General features: G+C 40.3%; 1 protein-coding gene across 4 annotated transcripts in view; it reads left to right on the top strand.

The window, feature by feature from the left end:
* Positions 1-22,422, top strand: part of LOC136237877 (uncharacterized) — a 120,926-nt gene that overhangs the window by 60,474 nt on the left and 38,030 nt on the right. For all 4 annotated transcript variants that reach the window (XR_010692625.1, XR_010692624.1, XR_010692623.1 and 1 more), the window contains exons 5-6: positions 20,059-20,192; positions 20,250-20,403. Coding sequence is in view for 1 of the 4 variants with exons in the window: in XM_066028121.1 (XP_065884193.1) it covers positions 20,059-20,192; positions 20,250-20,403 (288 nt within the window). In the remaining 3 variants the exon portion in view is untranslated. The remainder of the gene's footprint in view (positions 1-20,058; positions 20,193-20,249; positions 20,404-22,422) is intronic.

The following is a 22,422-nucleotide window of genomic DNA, read 5'->3' as shown; positions in this document are numbered from 1 at the left end:
AGATCATTAGTCCATGGGCTGCTGGTGTTGATGTTACTGCTGCCCATCATCAGAGGGATGGGATCCATCGTCAGGCTTTGGCTACTGGTGACCCGGCAATTTGGCAGCAGTATCGTACTTTATGTAACAGAGTAAATAAACTGTTGAGGACTGCAAGATGCACATGCTTGTCTCAGCTTGCTTCTTCGGCACAGGGACAAGTTTCTAAGTTTCAATCCTATTTTCGCCATTTGTCATGTCATAAGGTTCAGGTGCCTATTTCTTTAGAGACCTTGAATTTTGCACCTGATGATTTAAATCAACATTTTCTATCTGTTTTACTGCTGGCGACTCACAACGGTTATACAGATTATGATAAAAAAACAGCAACACAAAACCACACACAACAGTTAACAATCTCACCAAAAAAGAACTCTCAACAAAAAGGTCAAGAAGATATTTAATTACAACCATCATCACCATAATGTGTTGATATCTATACAAAGAATAGTTAGCTACATGTTGTGCATGCATGTATGACTCAGTACTGCTACAGTTGCAGATAGGGTTGTACAAGGAATCTCTCCTACATCTGTTTCCCCACTTTCATTCGTTACTACAGTCGCATCAACATTTCAGCTCAATACTGTCTCTGAAGCACTTGTCATTTCTAGTTTGGATGCTAAACAGGTATCTGATGTTGATGATATTTCTGTAAGGTTTATTAAGATTCATCATGCTTTCTTTTTGGAAAACTTGTTACTAGGATTATAAACCACAGTATTAACTCTGGAACATTTCCTGAATTATGGAAATACGCGATAGTTACTCCAACACAAAAGTCCAAAGATAGTATGAAATTAGCAAACTTTCAACCGATTTCAATTTTACCGGTGCTTTCAAAGGGTTGTTCATGATCAACTGGTTTCTTACTTGTTGAAGTTTAACTTACTGTCAGACAGACAGTCTGGTTTTCACTCACAACACTCTACTCAGGATGTTTTAGCATATGTCACTGACTGTTGGTGCAAGGCCATTGATGAGAGTAAATTTACTGCTGCTGCCTTTTTGAATATTCTACTGTTAAAGTTGGTGTGCTATGGAGTGCTGGATGATTCCCTTGTGTGTTTTGCTAGTTATTTGTCATGCTGTTGGCAGAAGGTGTGTTTTCAGGTTTGCTAGTTATTTGTCATACCATTGGAAGAAGGTGTGTTTTCAGGGATTGGCTTCTAACTGGGGTGTGGTTCATGTTGGTGTGCCCCAGGGGTCCGTTTTGGGCCCTTTGTTGCTCAGTATATATATGAATGATCTGCCGTCTGTTGTTCAAAGCTGCCAACTAATATGTGCTGTGATGATATGGACCTACATTGCTCAAGTGGTGACTTGCTTTCAGCACAACGTGGTTTACAGAGTGATCTAGATTCTGCTGATTTTTGGTTGCAGACCAACCAGTTAAGTCTCAATGTGGGGAAATCTTATGCGATGTTGATTGGTTCTCGACAGAAATTATGGGATAGTGACTTGTCTGTCAACATTAATGGAAGACAGCTTTCTCAAGGACAATCTCTTAAATATCTTGGGGTTTATATTGATGATAACTTGACTTGGCAGAAGCACACTCAATATGTTTATCAGAGGGTGCAGTCTAGGCTGCTTTGTCTCTATCGTTTGTGTCCCTTATCTAATGAGTTGTTAGACAAGTTGTATTGCACTTTTGTCCTTCCTTTACTGGACTATTGTGATGTAGTGTGATCACCCTCATCTGTGCAGTACTTTAGAAGGTTTGAATGAATTCATTCTAAGGTTTGTTCATTGATTCCAGCTACACAAAGTTTTTCTTGTCATACTTTGGCTGAACCTAGAAGATTCCATACCGTATCATTGTTTATATGTAGTTTAAAATACCTTTAAACAAAGTTAATGTTGAACTTGATGGCGGCCTCGAGCGTTCACTCTTAGACACGAGACATTAATAAGAATAACGACGCACTAATAAGAATCCTAGCACATGCGCAGTAGCACGTGGCGTTAGTTGTTAGACAAGTGTTATCAATTGTTATCAAGATGCCTACGAAGGCAGTAGGAAAGAAATCGAAATCGTCCGTAAAGAATGGAACAGGAAAAAATGCTCAGCAGAAGAAGAAATCCCTGCCTAAGAAGCCTCCTGTTAAAACTAGATCATCCGCTGTCTCGCCCGCCACTGAATCTTCCGCTAAGGCAGGAACGAAGCGGGGAAGACAAGCTGAAAGTCCCAGAGCCCGACGAGAGAAGAGATCAAAGACACGTCCCTTAACAACTGCTGACATTCCGGACATCGTGTCGGCGGTGGTCAGAGGCATGCCACAGTCTGCGGAGGCCACCCTAAGTTTCTCTACACGCCAGAAGATAGCAAGTCGTCACAAGCAGAAGAACACAGACCAGCCTAGCCAAGCAACCCGTCGTCGCGTTACTCGCACAACGCCTACTCCTGAGACGGACGACAGTCCCAATGAAGGAGACGCCGACCACGAGGATTTTGGTAAGTTATGTAGTAGTGCGTGTTATGTCCGTGTAATGTTTCGTTTTACAAAATAATAAAGTGCACTATGCAAAGCCTTCTTTATAACGCGCACCATGTAAAGGCTTCTTGCACCATGCACAAGCCTATGCTTTATATGTACACCATACTTTATGTAGCCCGCACCATGTTCTAGCCTTCAGTTAATAGCCATCCTTATTACGCCATGCCTAAGCCTCTTACTGTTCCTCCAAAAAAAAAAAAAAAAAAAGCCTTCCAATTGTAGTATGCACCATGCTCTAGCCTCATTCAAGGGGTGTCTCATAATACCATGACTAAGCCTCTTACTATGTTTACTTAATGCAGGCCATATAATGTTAAAAAATCAGACGTTATTCAATCCCCACCCCACCCTTCTCATTGTCTCTTGTGTCCTGTTCTGCAGACGAGTCCACTGATGGCTGTGAACTTCCTCATATCCGGCAGTTGGAAGTCCATCCAGATTCCGATGATCTCCTTAGCATTGACAGCCATGATTCGGATGAGACATCCCCTTCGGAGAAGTCACGCCCACCAGTGTTAATAAGTAATGGCCTCCCTCCCATCCCATCCAGACTGATGAAGCGCGTGGAGGATGGATTGTTTGTTGAGATGGCAGAACTTCTGCCAAGCCACCTGGACTCAGCTGACCTCAACGTTAATGAAGGGCAGGTCACATCATGCAAGCGACTTCCTACAGTGACAGATATAATTGATTGGATCCAGTGCTTTGCAGTATATATGGCAATTATTTCCCGCCATAAACCCAAGAGGATTGCTGACCTCCTAGGATACCAGAGCCTAATAATTGGGGCATCAATGGACTGTCGTGAAGGCAAGTGGGTTATTTATGATCGTCGCTTTCGCCTAAAAGCATCGGCCTCTCGGAATGCTCTATGGTCTGTTATAGATGTTACACTCTGGAATATGACTTTCCCAGAAAGGGCTATTCAGAGTCGTCAGCAGGCAGGCTCCACCCCCTATGCTTCAAACCCTTCCCAACGGTCACAACGCCAATATCAATACCAACCAATTTGCCTGGACTGGAATGAAAATCCTAATGGATGCTCTCGGTCGCCCTGCCGCTTCAAGCATATTTGCTACCGATGTGTTCATAATCCCAGAGCCCAAGACAAGAATCACAAGGCCTCCCAGTGTCCATATAGGCAGAAGGACAGGCAGCACAACCAATCTTGACTTGATTGATTTGTTGTTTTTTCCTTTCTTTGTTAACTGACTTTAGGCCAGTACTGATAGTAGTTTCTTTTTTTTCTATATGATTTGTTGTGCAATAACACTATTTAGTCAATATAATATTATGCAATATTATGTGTGGTGATAAGTATGCACAATGCTGACAGTCTAATTATCGACACCTTATCCCCTCGCAGTGGTGTCGGAACAACATATTATTGGTGTGCACACTAAGGACTTGCGTTGTAACTACAGTGACTGGATCTCATCTTGGACCAATCACCTGAGCCACCTGCTATCTGATGTCAAAGTACCACCTGCGGCCAGGGCAGTCAACACACCACTAGATGCAAGCAACTGGAAAAAATTGCTGGTAGATCACCCTAACAGACCATTGGTCGACTTTTTATTTCCGGTATCACAGAGGGCTTTCGCATTGGCTTCAAAGAGCAATTAACTCCATTGAAATCTGCCAAGCAAAACCTGAGTTGTGCTCTTCAACACCCTGACACAGTAGAGAACTACCTAACCGAAGAGATTGCACTTGGTCGTGTTGCTGGCCCATTCCAAAAGTCTTCGGTCTCACAAGCACATGTTAGCAGGTTTGGGGTCATCCCCAAGCATCACCAACCAAACAAGTGGAGGCTGATTATTGACCTCTCCCATCCGACCAGTGGCAGCATCAATGCAGGGATCCCTAAGGAACTGTGTTCGCTGAAGTACATCACAGTGGACTCAGCTATTGACCAAATTAAGTGCACAGGCCGTGGAACACTGCTAGCCAAAATTGACATCAAAAGTGCATTCCGCCTCCTTCCAGTTCACCCAGCCGATCGCCACCTTTTGTCTATGAGATGGAAGAAGCAAATCTTTGTTGATACTTGCCTACCCCTTCGGGCTTAGGTCTGCCCCCAAGTTGTTCAACGTTCTGGCCGACCTACTGTCTTGGGTCCTGAAGCAACAGATGGTGACACCAGTCCTGCACTATCTGGATGATTTCCTTACTATTGGCCCACAGGATTCCCCTTCGTGTGCTAGTAATCGTCAGAGGATTAAAGATACTTGCTCCTTGTTAGGAATACCTCTTGCCCTAGAGAAGGTTGAAGGCCCTTCCCAATCTCTAACCTTTTTGGGAATCTCTCTGGATACTCAACTCATGCTGGCCCGCCTACCTGATGAAAAACTCTCAAGAATCCGGAACCAAGTTTCAGCTTGGCTATCTCGCAGAAAAGCAACAAAAAGGGATATCTTATCCCTGGTAGGCTTGCTGCAGCATGCCACTAAGGTGGTAACACCAGGAAGGACCTTTGTGTCCAGAATGTACAGACTAGCAGCTCGCCTCAAAAAAATTATCTCACTTTACGCGTCTCACAAGCGGCTTCCGCTAAGATCTTAGGTGGTGGCACCTCTTCATCACACATTGGAACGGGCTCAGTTTTATCAACGGCTCCACTCCAGACTATATAATTGCCTCAGACGCATCAGGGTCCTGGGGCTGTGGAGCAGTATTTGGATGTTAGTGGCTGCAACTAGCATGGTCAAAAGACTGGGCACAAATCGACATAATGGCGAAGGAGTTAGCACCAATTGTTTTAAGCTGCGCTATTTGGGGACCACTACTATCAGGCAGCAGAGTGGAATTCCACTGTGACAACAGCAGTGTTGTTGACTCCATTACCAAAGGATCCTCAAAGGAAATAATGGTCATGCACCTCTTACGCTGTCTCTGGTTCTTCTCAGCTCATTTTGATATAAAGATCTCAGCTTGCCATATTCCAGGCACGTCGAACACTGCCGCAGACCAGTTATCCAGAAACAGATCAAAAGAATTCTTAAAGCTGCACCCTCACACCTGCCGCTCCCCTGCATCAATCCCAATGTCACTGTTGAAGCTCATATCACCCCGGAGACAAGACTGGACTTCTCCCTCCTTTCTTCATCACTTCAAGCGAACCATCAATACACTGCAAGGGTCTCCACCTGCAAGAAATAAAAAATCACATACTTAATGAGCTCACATAAAACAATGCTACAACATAATTGACCCCACACTTTTTGTTCAATGTAATTGATTTATGCTGTTCATTGTAATTGCTGTATGATTAACTTAGTCAATAATTTATTTACCATTCTTGTTACAAAATCCCAATAGACACTTGCAAACAAGGCCACACATACATACTTAAATTCCATTTGTAGACCTACCAAGGAGTACTCACCTCAACAAGCTACTGAACAAAGCCCAAAAGCTACTACATCATGGATTGGCCAAATCCAGCAGAAAAACCTACACGGCTGGACGAAGACGATATGTTAACTTCTGCAAAATGGCAAGGATTCACCCGATCCCAACATCCGAGTGCACCCTAACTCTGTTCATATCGCACCTAGCTACCTCCAACATCTCGCAGGGAACTATCAAGGTGTATCTATCAGCAGTTAGACACATGCATGTATGCAATGGGCTTCATAACCACTTCAACCGCCAAATCACTCCTAGGCTCCATCTCATCTTAAGGGGAATCAAAAAGCGCCAAGCAGGCATGCACTCAGGAAAAACCCCACTGCCGATTACCATCCAGATGCTCTATAACATAAAAGCCCTCCTATCAAAGAAACCTCCTTCCTATTATAATACCACACTCTGGGCTATGTGCTGTCTTGCCTTTTTTGGGTTCTTAAGAGTCAGTGAGTTTACAATTCCTACAGAAGGCTCCTATGATCCATCACGACACCTATCTCTCAAGGATATTGCGGTTGACAACAGAAAGAAACCCCGTCTCCTGCAACTGTCCCTCAAAGAATCCAAAACAGACCCATTCAGGCAGGGTGCCAAGGTGTACATGGGTGCCACAGATAGCTTGGTATGTCCAATAAAAGCAATGATTTCATACCTCGGTAGAAGGAGTGAACAACCAGGCCCACTCTTCATCACTGAAGAAGGAAATGGCTGGACGGGAGCCATGTTTCGTGCAGGCCTCCAGTCCCTGATGGTCAGCCTCAAACTCGATAAGCGCCGCTATAACACACATAGCCTTCGGATTGGGGCAGCAACGTCTGCGTCTCTAGCCAAACTGCCAGACTCTCACATACAAATTCTTGGCCGCTGGAAAAGCAACGCATTTAAAAGGTATATCAGACCTCCTCCCAGTGAGGTAGCAAATATGTCCAAGATCATCGCAGCTGGTCATCACTGACTCCTTTTTGACAACCTCAGCATGTAATTGGTGTATTTATATGTACTAAGGACTGTCTAATAGTACTGCATATGTCATATTGATAGTGTTGTACAGTCACTTCATGTTGCTACCGTGCTTGTCTTGACACTACCGCAAAGTGGCTTCACGCTATAATGGTTGACCTACATAATTTGTTGGCATGCACACCTGCCATAAGTGCTGTTCCCAAACAGCCGGTATCTCCAAAACACATAATCTAGATACTTGGGTGAAAGGTCTCTCCCCCCACCCACCTGTGTGCCTGGTGGGGGGAGCTCACCTTTCTATGGCTTAAAGGAAGGCCTTTGGTGCATAGAATGCCTCTGGGCACCAAAGTCCTTCCCTGCCCAAGTATCAGCACATCTGGAAAATAAAAATATAAGACCCGGTAGGCAATTGATCCCAAAAAGAAATCGTAGGACAGAAAATTCTTTAAATCAAACCCAGCAACCGGGACCAGGTACACATACCAAAACCACCACTACCAACAACAGTTGGTCGGTGGCGAAGAGCGACCAGTGCTGCACTTCCCTGGACACGTCAAAGGTTAGTCAAGTAATTAATATTAAAGAACTCTTCACCAGCTTTCGCTGGCTTATTTAAGAGAAACTTCCAAGTATATGTATACACTACAATTGTTACCTCCCACATTGGAAGAAACAGTCATCGCCTTTTCGTACCAAGAGTCAGGACTACATATGGAAAGAATAGTTTTATTATAAAAATACGCAAGTTTGGAATTCACTAAATGCTTCAATCAAGACTCACGGTAGTGAGTCGCGCGGCCAGTAAAGCAGAAACGTGTGCCACAGACAATAAATGACGTGACCACTACACGTGAGGATTTTACAGGAACGAACGTTGTCAAATTCGGCCTTCCTGTAACTCACCCGTCATTTACACTATCCCTCTGAAACTCTGGAGTTGAACTCATCATATCACTAGTAACTACCACACAAGCAGTGAAGCAAATCCTTGCCGAATGTTTCGAGATCAAGATTGCCGACATCAAAGGGTAGGTTTCATTTGTTTGTTTTTCCCGCATGCGGTTAGACGGTGTATGCCTTGTATTCCTTTGTGCATTCCGAACATTGATTTCCTTGCTATCGCTTCAGTACTCTCTCAATCGTGTAAAGATTCAATTCATCGATTTCACCATACATCATTACCCCTACAGTCGTAATTTTAGCACCAAATGAAGCTTCAATCGTCCTCAGTCGACCTAGAGGCCAAATACAAAACCCATATTGTTGTTTTCCGCAATACTTGTTTGGCATGTAGGGCAATGTGTCTTTAAACTGTTCTAAAAGTTTCGTTGAGATTGAAACATATGTTTTTGAGAATGATTAGTTTGAAATTTGAATTTAGTCGCTCCCATGTAATTTGCTCTCTGTAAGAATTTAACTCAGAATTTAAGAATGACACAGAGCACAACTGCGGTCACTGGTTATTGATGGACTGGGGCGTGTGTAGTTAATCAGTGCATGTAGCCATAAAGAAGTGTGCTGCATGCCATCATTTGATCATAGATCATATATTCTTCGTACAAAGAATATACGATCTATGGGGTTCGATTTGAAATTAGTCGCCCCCACGTAATTTGCTTGCGGCTTAAATAGTCTGGTAGTTGAAGCTCAAAAAGGCACACAACCCAGAAAAAAATGGTATAAAAGCACTTTTTGCTCCTATGTATAAAATTTAATGGAGAACAACATATCCAAAGTCCCAAAAAATCCACTTCGGGGAAAAGATTTTACAGCCTTTTAAAATTTTGCTATAACTAACTGTATTTTAAATCGCTAATTAAGCTCTTAATGTACTTGAGAAGCAAGATTTTGATACAGATGGGAAACAGCTGACATTTGAACAGCTGACATTTGAACAGCTGGACATTTGTCAACAAATAATATCTCAATAGGTTTGTATTACGTTGGCATGGTTACCATTCAGTTTGGTGGGCTTTATTTGGAAATGTTTGCTAGATATTGTTAGTGCAGTTTGAAGCTCCTTGAAAGTGGTTACATAGATATGGTGAGTTTATTTTGTGAAGCAATATAGTTTTACTATCTAGCTTATAGACATATATCATTATTTTAGGTTTAAAATGGTAGAAAACTGCACTACAAATAAGTTCCAGGAAGACTGTTGTGTCATCTGTCAATTAGGTTTTGAAGGTGAAAAACCAGTAACTGTAGCAGGAAAAGGTACATTTACTTTGATAAAGTATAGTGAAGAGCATGGGGAATATGAGCTTAAAGAATACTTAACTAGATGTATAAATTCAGCTCAAAGCAGAAGTGTTTTGGTACATAAAAGCTGTCGTAGAGATTTTACAAGAACTTACAGCAGTGTTGAACATGAAAATGCTCCCAGTGCTAAAAAATTGAGGTCTGGTTTGCCACCATTTAACTGGAAAAAGGAATGTGTGCTTTGTGGAAGTAAAGCTAATTTTGATACTCGCCATCCAGAAAGGTCAAAAGTACACAAGATTACTACACTGCCTATTAAAATAGACTCCTCGAATGTTGCCAAAGGCGAGGTGATTCATGGGGAATGGAAGTTCAAGAGCGCCTTCATGGATGTTTTGATTTAGTTGCTGCAAAGGCTGTATATCACAACAACTGTTATTCAAGATTTATGTTAAGTAAACAGATGGGTAAATCTAATTCTAAAAGAGATCAAGGTAGACCACAAGACCAAGAAATGCTACAATCATTTGAAAAATTGTGTCAATGGTTACAACTAGAAGGTGGCACAGAATTGTACGCTCTTTCTGAGCTGCATGAGAAATTGGAAGAATTAGCATCAGGTTCAGAAATCTACACAATCAAGAGATTGAAACAGAAGCTTATGGATTATTATAAGGATTTTATATTTTTGCTGAGGTTGAAGGACGTCGCAATGTTGTTTGTTTTAGAAACATGGCCAAGTTTATTGTCAATGAAAAATGGTACTTGGAGAGGAAGGATACTTTAGAGGATGAATCTGAACGTATAGTTAAAACAGCAGCACAACTTATACAAGCACAGATTAGAGAAGCTGAATATGATATTGCATCATATCCGAGTAGTGATGAAATCAACAATATCAATTGCAGCAGAACACAGGTTCCACAACTCTTACAAACTTTCTTGAGAACCATCATTTCATCAGAATTGAAGCAGGCTAATATTGGTCAGTGTATTGTGCAGGCAGCATGACCACGGTCAATAATTATGCCTATTCTATTTGGATTATGTGTTGAAATTGATCATGTTTTTGGGTCTAAGTGGCTTATAACACAATTGTCAAGATTAGGATTTTCTATCACCTGATGAAGTAGCAAGGTATAAACAATCAGTAATCCAGGGTGAAACTTCCGACAATTTGCTAGCTGAGTATTTACCTGGTACCTTTACCCAGTGGGTTGCAGACAATGTGGATCATAATCTAGCAACATTGGACGGACAGGGAACTTTTCATGGCATGGGTATCATTGCTGTTTCTACTCCAAATCAAGATCAATTGTTTCCCTCACCATCAAGGATTGTCAGAAGACAAAAAATTAAACTACATGAGCTGGTGAAAGATAAGGGTGTACCAATAGTCTATTACAAAGGTTTCGACAAAAAAGGTTTAGCATCACTCACTTTTAAGCCTGCAAGTGCCATACACTTTGCCATTGCAATTATGCTCAGACTTTCTTTGGCATTCTGGCTGGTTGTTTAGTGAAGCAGCAAAACCGAGACCAAACTGGTCTGGTTTTATGCAACATGTATTCTTTGAAAGTGACTGTCCAGCTACAAAAGCTGAAGTGCTGTTCCTGCCAATTATAGGTCTAAATCCATCAGATAAAACTTGCATATATTCAACCTTAGTTTATGTTCAAAGCCAAACTGAACAATTAAGTATTCCAACTGCTTGCATAACATTTGATCAACCACTGTGGCTCAAAGCAGTAGAAATTATTACTGAGCGATCATTAAACATAGTATGTAGATTAGGTGGGTTTCACACCATGATGAGTTTTTTGGGAAGTATTGGTGCCATGATGAAAGGGTCAGGATTGGAGGAAGCATTAGAACAGGTCTACGGTACAAATGCAATTGCACATATGATGTCAGGAAAGGCAGTTTCAAGGGCATTACGTGGGCACTTTTTAGTAGAATCTGCATTGGTAAACAAATTAATTATGGCCATCACACCTAATAGGAGAGTGGAATCAGAAGAAACAATAGATACATCAGATGATACTAATGACAGTGAAGTTTCGTGTAATAATGAAAGTGAAACCTTACCTTTTACACCAGGAGGGAACAATACTACTGATCTAGATGTAGTCATGAGTACTGACAGGTATAGCGATATCCAACTCAGTGTTGCTGAAGTAGAGAAGATTCACAGTTTGTTCGAAGGAGTAAGCAACAGAACAGTACCTATTTCTTTTGCTTACACTTCTAAGGAGCTAATGAAGCTAGAGAAGTTATTGCACAGGTACAAAGAATTGCTTGCTGAGAAATCTCCAACTGCACGGCTGTGGTTACAATATCTTGAGTATATAGAGACTCTGAAGATATTCATAAGAGCAGAGAGAATAGGAGATTGGAATTTACATCTGATAGCAATTGGAGAGATGCTCAATCTGTTTGCTGCCACAGGACATATCAACTATGCCAAAAGTTCCCAGCTCTATCTGCAGCTAATGATGCAGTTGCCATCTGAACATCCTTGACTGTACCAATGCTTTATTGAAAAAGGTTACCACACCATCCGCAGAAGTAGTAGATTTTGGGCAGGTTTATGGACTGATCTGACAATAGAACAAGTCATGATGAAATCCATTAAGAGTTGGGGAGGACTAACAAGTGGCAGGGGACTGACAAAAACCGTTCGTCTTCAATGGGTTTACAGTATGCACAAGTATGCTGCGATTCATAGTTCCATGACCACTCTCACTGGTTTGAATCACCACACAAGTGACCAACACGTTGACTTGGGAACTTCCAGAAGTAATCATGATTTTCATGACCTGAATGGCGTTCAGTAATGGTTTGATCAGCATGAGCCATTTGACCTCACTGAAGACAGACTACGATCCTTGTCATCAGGATTAATAGCTGCTGATGATGATCATATAAATTGTGAAAAAGTAGAGGAAATTGGAGCAAAAATTCAAGAGAAGTTGGATGGTCTTAGAATCCCAGATGCATCAATCAAGAGGAACGATCACATTCAGAGTTTAAACCATCTATATCCTGCTATTCAAATTGACAAGCAAAAGATACATTTCAATCCATGCATTTTGTTTACACGACTCAGTGCTCTTTTGCAGAGAGAAGAGGATATTAAGCTATTCTTTGATTACGAACTTACAGCTATACCTACTTCTTTATTCAAAGACTGTTACATGCGAAAACCTGTAAAATCACAATTAGCACAGTTTCTTACACTCAATGTGCAGTCTACTGGCTGTAGTAACCAAACTGTACAAGTGATTGATGGTGGAGCTCTTCTTCACAGAATTAAGTGGGAAAAGAGGGCTACATATAGGGGAGTTGTAGAACAGTATGTATGGTATGTCCAAGAAAGGTATGGCCCAAGTTGCCTTGTGTTTGATGGCTATGGATACAGCACATCAATTAAAGATCAAGAACACCAAAGAAGAATTAGAAAAACTTGTGCAGATATCCATCTAAATGAGTTAATGATGGCTCACAATAACCAGCAAGTATTTCTTTCAAACAATAAAAACAAAAATCAGTTTATTCAGCTGCTGAGATACTACTTACGACAAGGTTCTCACTTTGTTCACAATAGTACTGGTGATGCTGACACCATGATAGTTAAATGTGCACTTGACTTTGCTTCACAAGGGAATGAAGTCACTGTAGTGTCAGATGACACTGATATATCAGTCCTTTTAATTCATCACTGGAAAATAAGCATGAGTGCTGTGTATTTTAAATCAGAAGCAAAGAAGATGGTGTGGAAAATACAAGACATTATCAATAATGCTGGTGAATCACATATACTCTTCATTCACTTTGTGATACCACATCTGCTACATTTGGACAAGACAAAACGTTCTTACTCAAAAAGTTTAACAAAGATATTGAAGAGTTACAACAGATAACATCAATATTTTCAGAGTCTCGAATAACAGCAGAAGAGGTTGGTAAAGCTGGCAGTCGTGTATTCGTTATTTTATATGGTGGTAAAAAATAAGAGTCCTTGAGGGACTTATGATACTACAAATATCTGGATAGGGTGGCATCAAATAGTACATCTCTAGACCCACAAAAACTTCCACCTACAGAAAGGGCTGCCTTTTATCATAGTTTAAGAGTTTATTTACAGATAATGCTATGGAAGAGACTTTTAAATGAACATGATGATTTGGACCCCCAGCAGTGGGGTTGGAGGCTTGACCGTGATGTGCTAAGACCAATTATGACAGATGTAGATGCTGCACCAGACAGTTTACTGAAGTTTGTACGGTGCAAATGTAAGTTGACATCCAAAAACCCTTGTGGAACCAACACATGTTCTTGTCGAAAAAATGGTTTGAAGTGTGTAACGGCTTGTGGGGACTGTCAAGGAGAAAATTGTGAGAATTCAGAAGAGGTTGAAGAAAATGATGATACCGATGAACAAATTTTCAACTGTTAAACAGAATTTTATGTACACTACTATTACTGGTATATCAAAACCAACTATAAATCAGGAGATATTAAAACTTTAATAACTTCAGGAAAGAAAATCTTAGTCAAAATGCATTAGGGCTGTTGTATATTAGTTAACTGGCCAGTTCAATTTTGCTATGATAACTTACCAAAAGTTAATTCATCATAAAAAATTTTCCCCAAGAGGGATTTTTTGGGATTTTGAATATGTTGTACTACAAACCAATACATTTCAAATGATACCAAGTTTGCTTTTATACCATTCTTTTCCGGGTCAAAATCCTCAACTACCTGACTAAAAGAATGACACAGAGCACAACTGAGGTTACCATGCAGTTGTTGACACAAGCTGTGAGTAATTAGCACGTGTAGCTAACCTAAAAGAAAGTATGCAAAACCACCAATAATTTAACCCTTAAACCCGCAGAAAACTTTTCGGAAATGCGTGTTTACACAATATGAGCATGCATGGCGACACTAGGTGGGGTAACTTAATTCTTACAGCCTACAAATACACATAGATTAATAGTGTGTTAACTGGGCTATTTGGAGAAGGTTAAATGAATAGTGTAACTACAGTGGCTTATTTGTTATGAAACGGTGAACAGCGACGAGTCATGTCTCCATGTTTCTAAATTCCTGCCATGTGTTTAATTTCGATTGTGGGTTTACTCACATGAGTCATATATGGCCTGATGCAGAATTTCACAAAGAGTTGAAAGAAAGTTGTTGCAAAGCGATAGGATCAACTACCATCGAGTTATCGACCATTTTATAAAGGTATGTAAAGGGTTTGCGTGTTTCCTTACCAAAAAGTTATTTTCACAGCTAGTTTTGGCTTCACTATTTAGTGTTAGGGTAAAACCCTAGGTATCATTTTGAGCCTTGCTACATCACGAGTAGAATGACATAAATTGCATAGCCGTAGTATGGACGCTTTGAAAGTTACAGTGCTTTGTGCAAAGCATGCGTATTTATTAAGTGTAAATCCAGTTTTCTGGATTATGCAGGTTTAAGGGTTAAAATTGTCACCATGCATTTTATTGCACCCCCACACAAAATTGTATGGGTACACATGTAATCACAAAACATACAGAGGACACATGAATACCAAACAGTTTTCACAATAATAATGTAAGAACTGTACAATAATGACTGTGATATAACTGCTATGAAAATCTTCTCCAGTGACCTGCCATGGTAGCAAGTCTCACACGACAGCATGCACACACAATGGGAGTAACGAGTAAATGCAATGAAAACAAGTTGGTATGACTCCCTTTGTAGAATCCAGATGAGTGGGTGTGGCTCCAGTATGTCTAAAAGTTAACAAACATTCCTGTTATAAATATGTACTAGAGTTGCAATATAATAGTATAGTATTTAAGTACAACAATACATGGTCTCCATTGCATCACTATCAAACGACACCAAGTGGAGGGTATTGTTGCATCTCTAGTATGTACACTCCATCAGTACAACCTGTCTTAATGGCCACCAGTATTGAAAGACAACCTCTCTTGAAAAGCCAATTCCGAATTGAGAGAATACAATTATATTTATTTCTAAGACGTGTGGACACATTACAACATGTGCATACAAGAAATGCTATGTACCGTTTTAGCATTTCAAATCGCCATATTATGCACGGCCAGTCAACAATACTTCATAGCGCCCATAGTAAACCTGAAGAAGAAAAGTTATGAAAAGTAAGAATGCATATAAGTACGTACGGTTAACAATGGTGAACAATATTAATGGTTAACAATATACACTGAAACCTTACTCATCTTGTGGCACATTGCTCTGTACACAAAATGACACATTCAGGGATTGTATTTAGATGGATGATAAAGTAATGCATTGTGACTTAAATACTCATGATGTGTCACTGCTAGGCAGTATCTCACATGGCTACCATATATATGGCACTGCCGAAGAGCAACGTCGCACTCGCTTGCACGCACAATAATTTTGCTCAAGATTTAAAAAATTAATAATTAAGGGGCTGGAAACTGTTTTGCTCACAAGACTGTGTGGCAGCTGTTTCCCTGACGAGAATTGTGGCTAAAACAGTTGCCGTGCCCCTTAATTAGTGATTTTTAAAATCTCAAGCAAAACTGCATGTGCGAGAGGGTGCGAAATTGCACTTGAGTAGTACCGTACCTGAGTAAATCAGATAAGTAGGTGCAGTAAGATGGTTACTTTTGGGCCAAATTTTCTTGGCTTATAATAAGCTTTTAGCAAGGCACTGATTTAACCATATAAATGTCTCACTGGAGAATTTAACAGTTAGCCCTCTTAGAAAGGCAGCCTTCTGTACAAGTGGCCACTAAGACAGGTCCACTGTGGATGAAAGCCAGGCATTAGATATTTGGTATTTCATGTGTTGAAGGCATTCCAGGGCTTCTAGTAGTCTGAAATCTCACCACAGTTTACTCAGGCAGTGTTGTGGTCACCACTAAACCACTGGAATGATGTGTTATGTTCATCTTATGCTTGGCTACTATATAACGGATATTCTGAAAAATATATATCCTATGGATAATGACTTCATCACTTCCTTCATTGGGAGCTTATAAGGACCAAAAGTGAAACTTTTTACACTTTGGGCTGACAGCCAACTGTGATCCTATAGCCTACATCTTGAGCAGTGCCTTTGGCACTCTAACAGATTGGCTGCCCCCTTGCTGCCAGCACTCACTGTCTTATACGCTGTCACACACTAAATCCATCTCTATAGCCAGTAAGAACAGCTGTATGTAGCCACCTCCTTAATAAGCTAGGTCAGAAAATTTTGTCCCTAAAATAATGACCAGTTTTCACTGTACTATTAGTGATCATGAAGTAAGATACTGAGATATACATACGCTATAAACGTACAACCTCCAAATTTAGCCGCAAAATTTTCACACTGGTCCAACGTCAGTGATAGAGACTCTACTGTACAAATACATGTTATCATAGTATGCGCTAATTGCCTTTTACAATTATTAAGTTTTACAACACAAATAACATAAGTCGTCATTTATTGAACAGATTTCAACAAGTGCTTATATTTCCTCATCTCACAACAACATACAGACTATTCGACTGGTCTCTCTGAGCACCAAGTGGTAAGTAAATCACACCAACACACTGGGAGTTATGGGCTAAACCACCAACCTCATCGTTTGCCATATCTCGAACACCGGTACGTATTATCAACTCCCATACCATACTACTACACTTACACTTGATGCATGCTTTACATTACTACCCATACCAATTAACACATAGGGTTTGTGCCACCACTGCTGGTTGGCTATTTTTGTGACAACTTAGAAAGATTTACAACCATTCACACAACACACCATTACTACTTCTATACTACAAAGATCATAAGAGCAGAGTGGGGGCTAGCCAAACATAAAATAAATTTAACAAAAAAATTCAGAGCATCCAGCCCCAGGACACCCTTGGAAAAACCTGGTGGCTTTTTTTTTTTTTTAACCACTCAGGAAAAAAAACCAAAAACTGCTCACTCTGCTGTGTATGCATAAAATTCAATTGTCACACAACTGCCACTAATTACAGATGCCACATCTATCTGAGACCACAGCTAAGGAAAATTCAATGGGTGGGGGGGAAGGGATCCAACCTGTTCACACACGTGGCTTAGAGTGAATTAATACACACCACACAGCATTATTTATACCATGCATCACGTGACACTACTACCATATTCATGTGGGAGCTTATTTTCTTGCTAATTCACTACGTTCAAATGCTAGAAAATACATGAGTCCATAATATTTGTATGAACTCTTGGTATTATCAAACAGCAGTACTTCACTCAATGACCAATTTTCAAACAGTTTACACATTCCAATAAATTACTCACTAGGGAATTACTCTGCCACTTTGAGGTTTCTATGGGATATCCAACTACCAGATAACAATCTGCAACCGAAATTTTACGGAGATTAAATGCATCGTTCACGAGTTATTCAAGTTTGACTGAAACAATGGTTATTATAGGTGCTACTATTTTGCTCATAACTTGAAGCCTCCTGGCTCAATTTACTTAAAACTTGGAACTCAGGAAGAACAAAGGTCACCCTATCGAATGGTCCAAACCAGAAGTATGTGCATTGTTGTGGTGAGAAGTTACAGGTGTTTGTTAATTTTGTTTGCTTCACGTATCCACTAGAGCCTCTGCAGTGCTTTACCAATAGAAACTACGGAAGGAAACTATTGTAAATGTTGTATTGTTGGCTGTTACAACTCAGTAAATCTTTAGTTGGCCTTTATCCGCCTTCATATGTTGTTTAGCTTGCTTAGTGTATTAAGTTTGATAATACATATCGTTCGATAATAGGCAACTTACACTACATGTCTAGTTAAACCCACCAATTGTGGCACTAAATCTCTTCAACATGAAAAGACAACCTTCGGGTGATGAGACAACAGCCTTAAGAGTCTCGCAAAGATCACATCCATTGTCACAGCCTATTCTGGTGCACTTATTTATAATCAAGGCCGGCTCAGCAGGGTGGGCCAGATGGGCCATGGCACACAAACCAGTTTAATTATGCTGGCACCTGGTTTCCAATCGTCACTGAAGCGGCTGGCCATGTTTCTCCTTGTAACAGCTGCTGTTGACATTGTTTATCATAGCTGTAGTTGTTGTAGGAGGCCGTTCACGATTGTTATCTCACACCATGGACTAGTCTCACATTGCCAAACCAATATTCACCAGACGCTTATTGATATCCTCATTATAAATGCCAGTTGTAATTGGTCTGGTGACATTATGACCCATTACCAGTTCAGTAGCACAGCATTAGTCTGGCGGCACCCGCCCCTTCGCATGGAGTAAGGGTCTGGTTTGCTTAGTATCACCGAGTTGTTCTGGAGGAATTTAATTTGAATGTAATGACGTAACAAAAATGGTCTTAACGGAAGTGCCTCACTCAAAATTGTGGCAGTGATATTGAACTTCCTTCGCCTTTACACAGGCGAAAGTGGATTGGTCTACTTTTATAGAATAGACACGTCTCCCTACCTAGGAATCATAGCGTAACCCAGGTTTTTCGCGTATCAAACAAGGCAAAAAAACCCTTTCCGAAATAACACTTTCTTCTGTGTGTCTTGATATATATCATACAGTACGGTAATACTGTATATTAGGGATCATGAAGGTTTGGCCAATGATATCACCCAAAAATCAGCTTCACAATACCATCCTGATGCCTTGGCAGTGTTGGTTAGGTATTATCAAGCTTAAAAGTGCCTTTAGTACAACCCTAAATGCTTCCAATAGGTAGTCACAATTTAAAAAAAAAATCCAATGGGATTTTGTACTGACTGACTGCCTACCTGCCTGCCTGTCTGCCTGCTTGCCTGCCTGCCTGCCTGCCTGTCTGCCTGCCTGCCTGCCTGCCTGCCTGCCTGCCTGCCTGCCTGCCTGCCTGCCTGCCTGCCTGCCTGCCTGCCTGCCTGCCTGCCTGCCTGCCTGCCTGCCTGCCTGCCTGCCTGCCTGCCTGCCCGCCCGCCCGCCCGCTTGCCTGCCTGCCTGCCTTCAGACAAGCATAGCTCGATAACAACTAAGGTTACAAGCTTGATTTTTTTCACTGTTCAACGTCACTTCATCCATAGGTGTGCCTTTTGGCATACTGCAGTATGTAAAATGCATGCATCATGGGCTTACCTTTGTCCTCCTTTGTGTACCATTCCTTTTTGCTGACAGTCTAAGATGTTGATTTGTGGTAATGCAACGCATGGCTTCCTGTTTGTAAATGGTAATCATCCATATTTTCTGTGGTGATTGGATTGATTGCAGAGACATCTTCATTTGTAATGCTGTGTAACATGCTGAAAATAGGTGAAAGTGAAGCGTAAAAGTCACTTCACTTTCAAGTCAGTAATTGATAGTTGGGGCACACGAATCGTCCATATTTTTGTGGTGGTTAGATTGATTGCAGAGGCGCTTCTCCTGCTGTTCTTCATTTCTAGTGCTGTGTAACAGGCTGAACATAGCTGAAAGTGAAGCATAAAGGCTAGTTAGCTTTCAAATCAATAATTGATAGCTAGGACATGCATTCAGATGAAAACATTAACTCTGGTGCCATCCTTTGTTTTGATGTGGTATATGCGCAGGTTCACCAGTTATAATAATGTTGCAAAAAAGTAAACAAACAAGTATAAAAAAATTTGGAAAATTTTTAAGTTTGATTAAAAAGAAAGTAGGGAAACAAGGGAGGTCGCCTACATTGAATTAGGGTTTAAATGTTCACTAGTATATCTGCAGGTGTAGGCGACCTCCCTTGTTTTCCTACTTTTTTCTATGATCTCTAATCGAACTTGAAATTCCTAATTTTCCCTTATACTAGTATATTTAAGAACAGTTGCACTTACAGATTAAAAGGTTTAAGATACAACTACTTGTCTATACATGTGGTATGCAATTACTTGTCTATTCTCATAGGACTGCTTAACTTAAATTGTACTGCTGATTGTTTGTCTTCAAACAAAGTCGTTAATGCCACATGGAGAGTACCATCCTTTCAACATACTTGTCAAGCTACCATTACCTGTGACAATGGATATAGAACGACAGAAGTGAGATTAAAGTGCATATTGGTTTTTAAATATATTTTCATATATGTATTACAATAGAAAGCAGCATGCTCATATGATTCTCAGTCAGGTTCAAGTAATGAGTGGAGTTGGACAGCTCTATCTAATGCAGTACATTGCACTGTGGAAATTTTTATTACTTCACATTCAGCACCTATGATTAACAAGGAAATGGAAACCTGCAGCTTTCTATGTATGTAAGCCAAGGTCTCTATATTATTTACATAACTATCTGACACACATATACAGTAACTACACAAATGTTATTTAATCTTATTTCCAGCTTCCAGGGCTTGGAAAGGGGCCCCTAATGCACTAGGGTAGAAGGTATGGTCTGGGTGAGCCCCCAAGGAGCTAAAGGTATCATACAGTGCAGTAGTACTGTATATTAAGGATCAGGGAGGTTTGGGTTTTTCTGGCCAAAAATATCACCCAAAGCCAGCTTCACAATACCTTCATGGTGCTTTGGCAGTATTGGTTATGTATAACCAAGCCCAAAAGTGCCTTCAGTCTGACCCTAATTGCTTCCAATAGATAGCTAAAAATTTTTTTTTTAAATGTATTCAATGGTATTTTCTACTGACTAACTGCCTATCTGCCCTGCCTGCCTTTGGACAAGTGTAACTTGATAATGGCTAAGGCTACAGGCTTACTGTTCGATGTCACTTCAGCTTGACAGGTGCTTTATAGCATACCACGGCACATACAATGCACGCATCTTGGACTTACCTTTGTCCTCCTTTGTGTCCCACTTCTTTTTGCTGACAGCCCAAAGTGTTGATTTGCATTGTGTGGCCCAAGAAACCGGCGCTCCACATCATGGTAATATCAACAGGAAGAAAGAAAATGCATTTTTCACACGTTATGCGGTCCCTTAATCATTTGAACCAATTTTTCTGTAGAGTTTCTTGCCAGGTTGGGGAGTTGACATACTAATTTTGAAGGATATCACCCCAGCTATTTCCAAGTTATGAGTGACCAAAGTTTTGGGTTTTTTAATTGTTTTTTCTTCTGCTATTTCTTTTTGCACACTGTGCAAAGTCCACCATAAAACGCAAATGCATCTCTACTAGAGTATTACAAAAGTAATCCAATATACAATACTATTGCAAAGTCTCTAATTGAAGCCAATGTTACATTTTGGTAACAATCAGTATTGGCAGTACAGTACGATTAATACCCACAATTGTCATCATACTAACCATCATAATAAGTGCTATGCTAACAAAACTTGTGACAACAGGCTGGAAATTGTATTCTAGCATAAAAAGTGCAAAATTTTCTGTGTTAAATGTTGAGCAACTGTGCCTTATCTTGTTTTTCATGAAAATCAAAATACTGTAATAGAACAGCCATTGCAAAATGTAAATCCTATTTTGCAAATAGTAGCTACAGTCATGCATACTTAACTTGGAAGGAATTTACTTTATAAAACACTACTGCTATTAAATACAGGCACTATATTACAACTTTATATAGCCATAGCCATCAACAAGCAAGAACAAAATTATAGAGTAATTGTCAGTATTAGCTAATTACTTATTGCAAAGATCCTGTGGCTTTGGTATAGGATCGGTAGGCATTTTTGTTCTGTATTGGTAGAGCACTAGTTGTCTAATATCTATGTCATTGTATCTGTAGATACGTAAGAAGAACAATGATTTGTGTAAAGCAAGCCTCAAAGCCAGTTTATGGTTGGCTTTGGAGTATTTAAAACAGTAGTGGCATGATTTAGGACAAAGTTTTCTTGGAAGTATACTGGTATACAAATGTACACCCTTGGTGAATGTGTATGTGTGCATGTAATTTTTCTAGGGTATGCAATTATGTAAACAACATCGGAGTTACCTTGCATAGAGTTCATCTACAAACAAATTCTGTAGGAAGTTCAGCTACATAATTAGTCAGCTATATAACACTGAATGCAAACAATTTACCTTGTAGTGTAGAGAGTTCAGTTATGGTCCCAAGTCACTTTGTCTATGTTAAAGTCACTTTGTGGGGAGTTCAGCTACAAAAAAGTCACCCTGTAGACAGTTCAGCTGCAAATAAGTCACCTGCAGGAAAATTTTAAATTGGATTAGGGATCAAAGAAAAACAAGTTGATGTTTTACTACTTCTAAAAATCAGGCACCCATGCAGCTAACTAACTCATCTGGAATTAACCAACTGAGTATTTTATTAATTTAGCCAATAGGGTTTTGGTTTTACA

This window comes from Dysidea avara, chromosome 11 (assembly GCF_963678975.1).
Source record: "Dysidea avara chromosome 11, odDysAvar1.4, whole genome shotgun sequence".
NCBI lineage: Eukaryota > Metazoa > Porifera > Demospongiae > Dictyoceratida > Dysideidae > Dysidea > Dysidea avara.
This window is presented reverse-complemented; position numbering and strand designations above follow the sequence as displayed.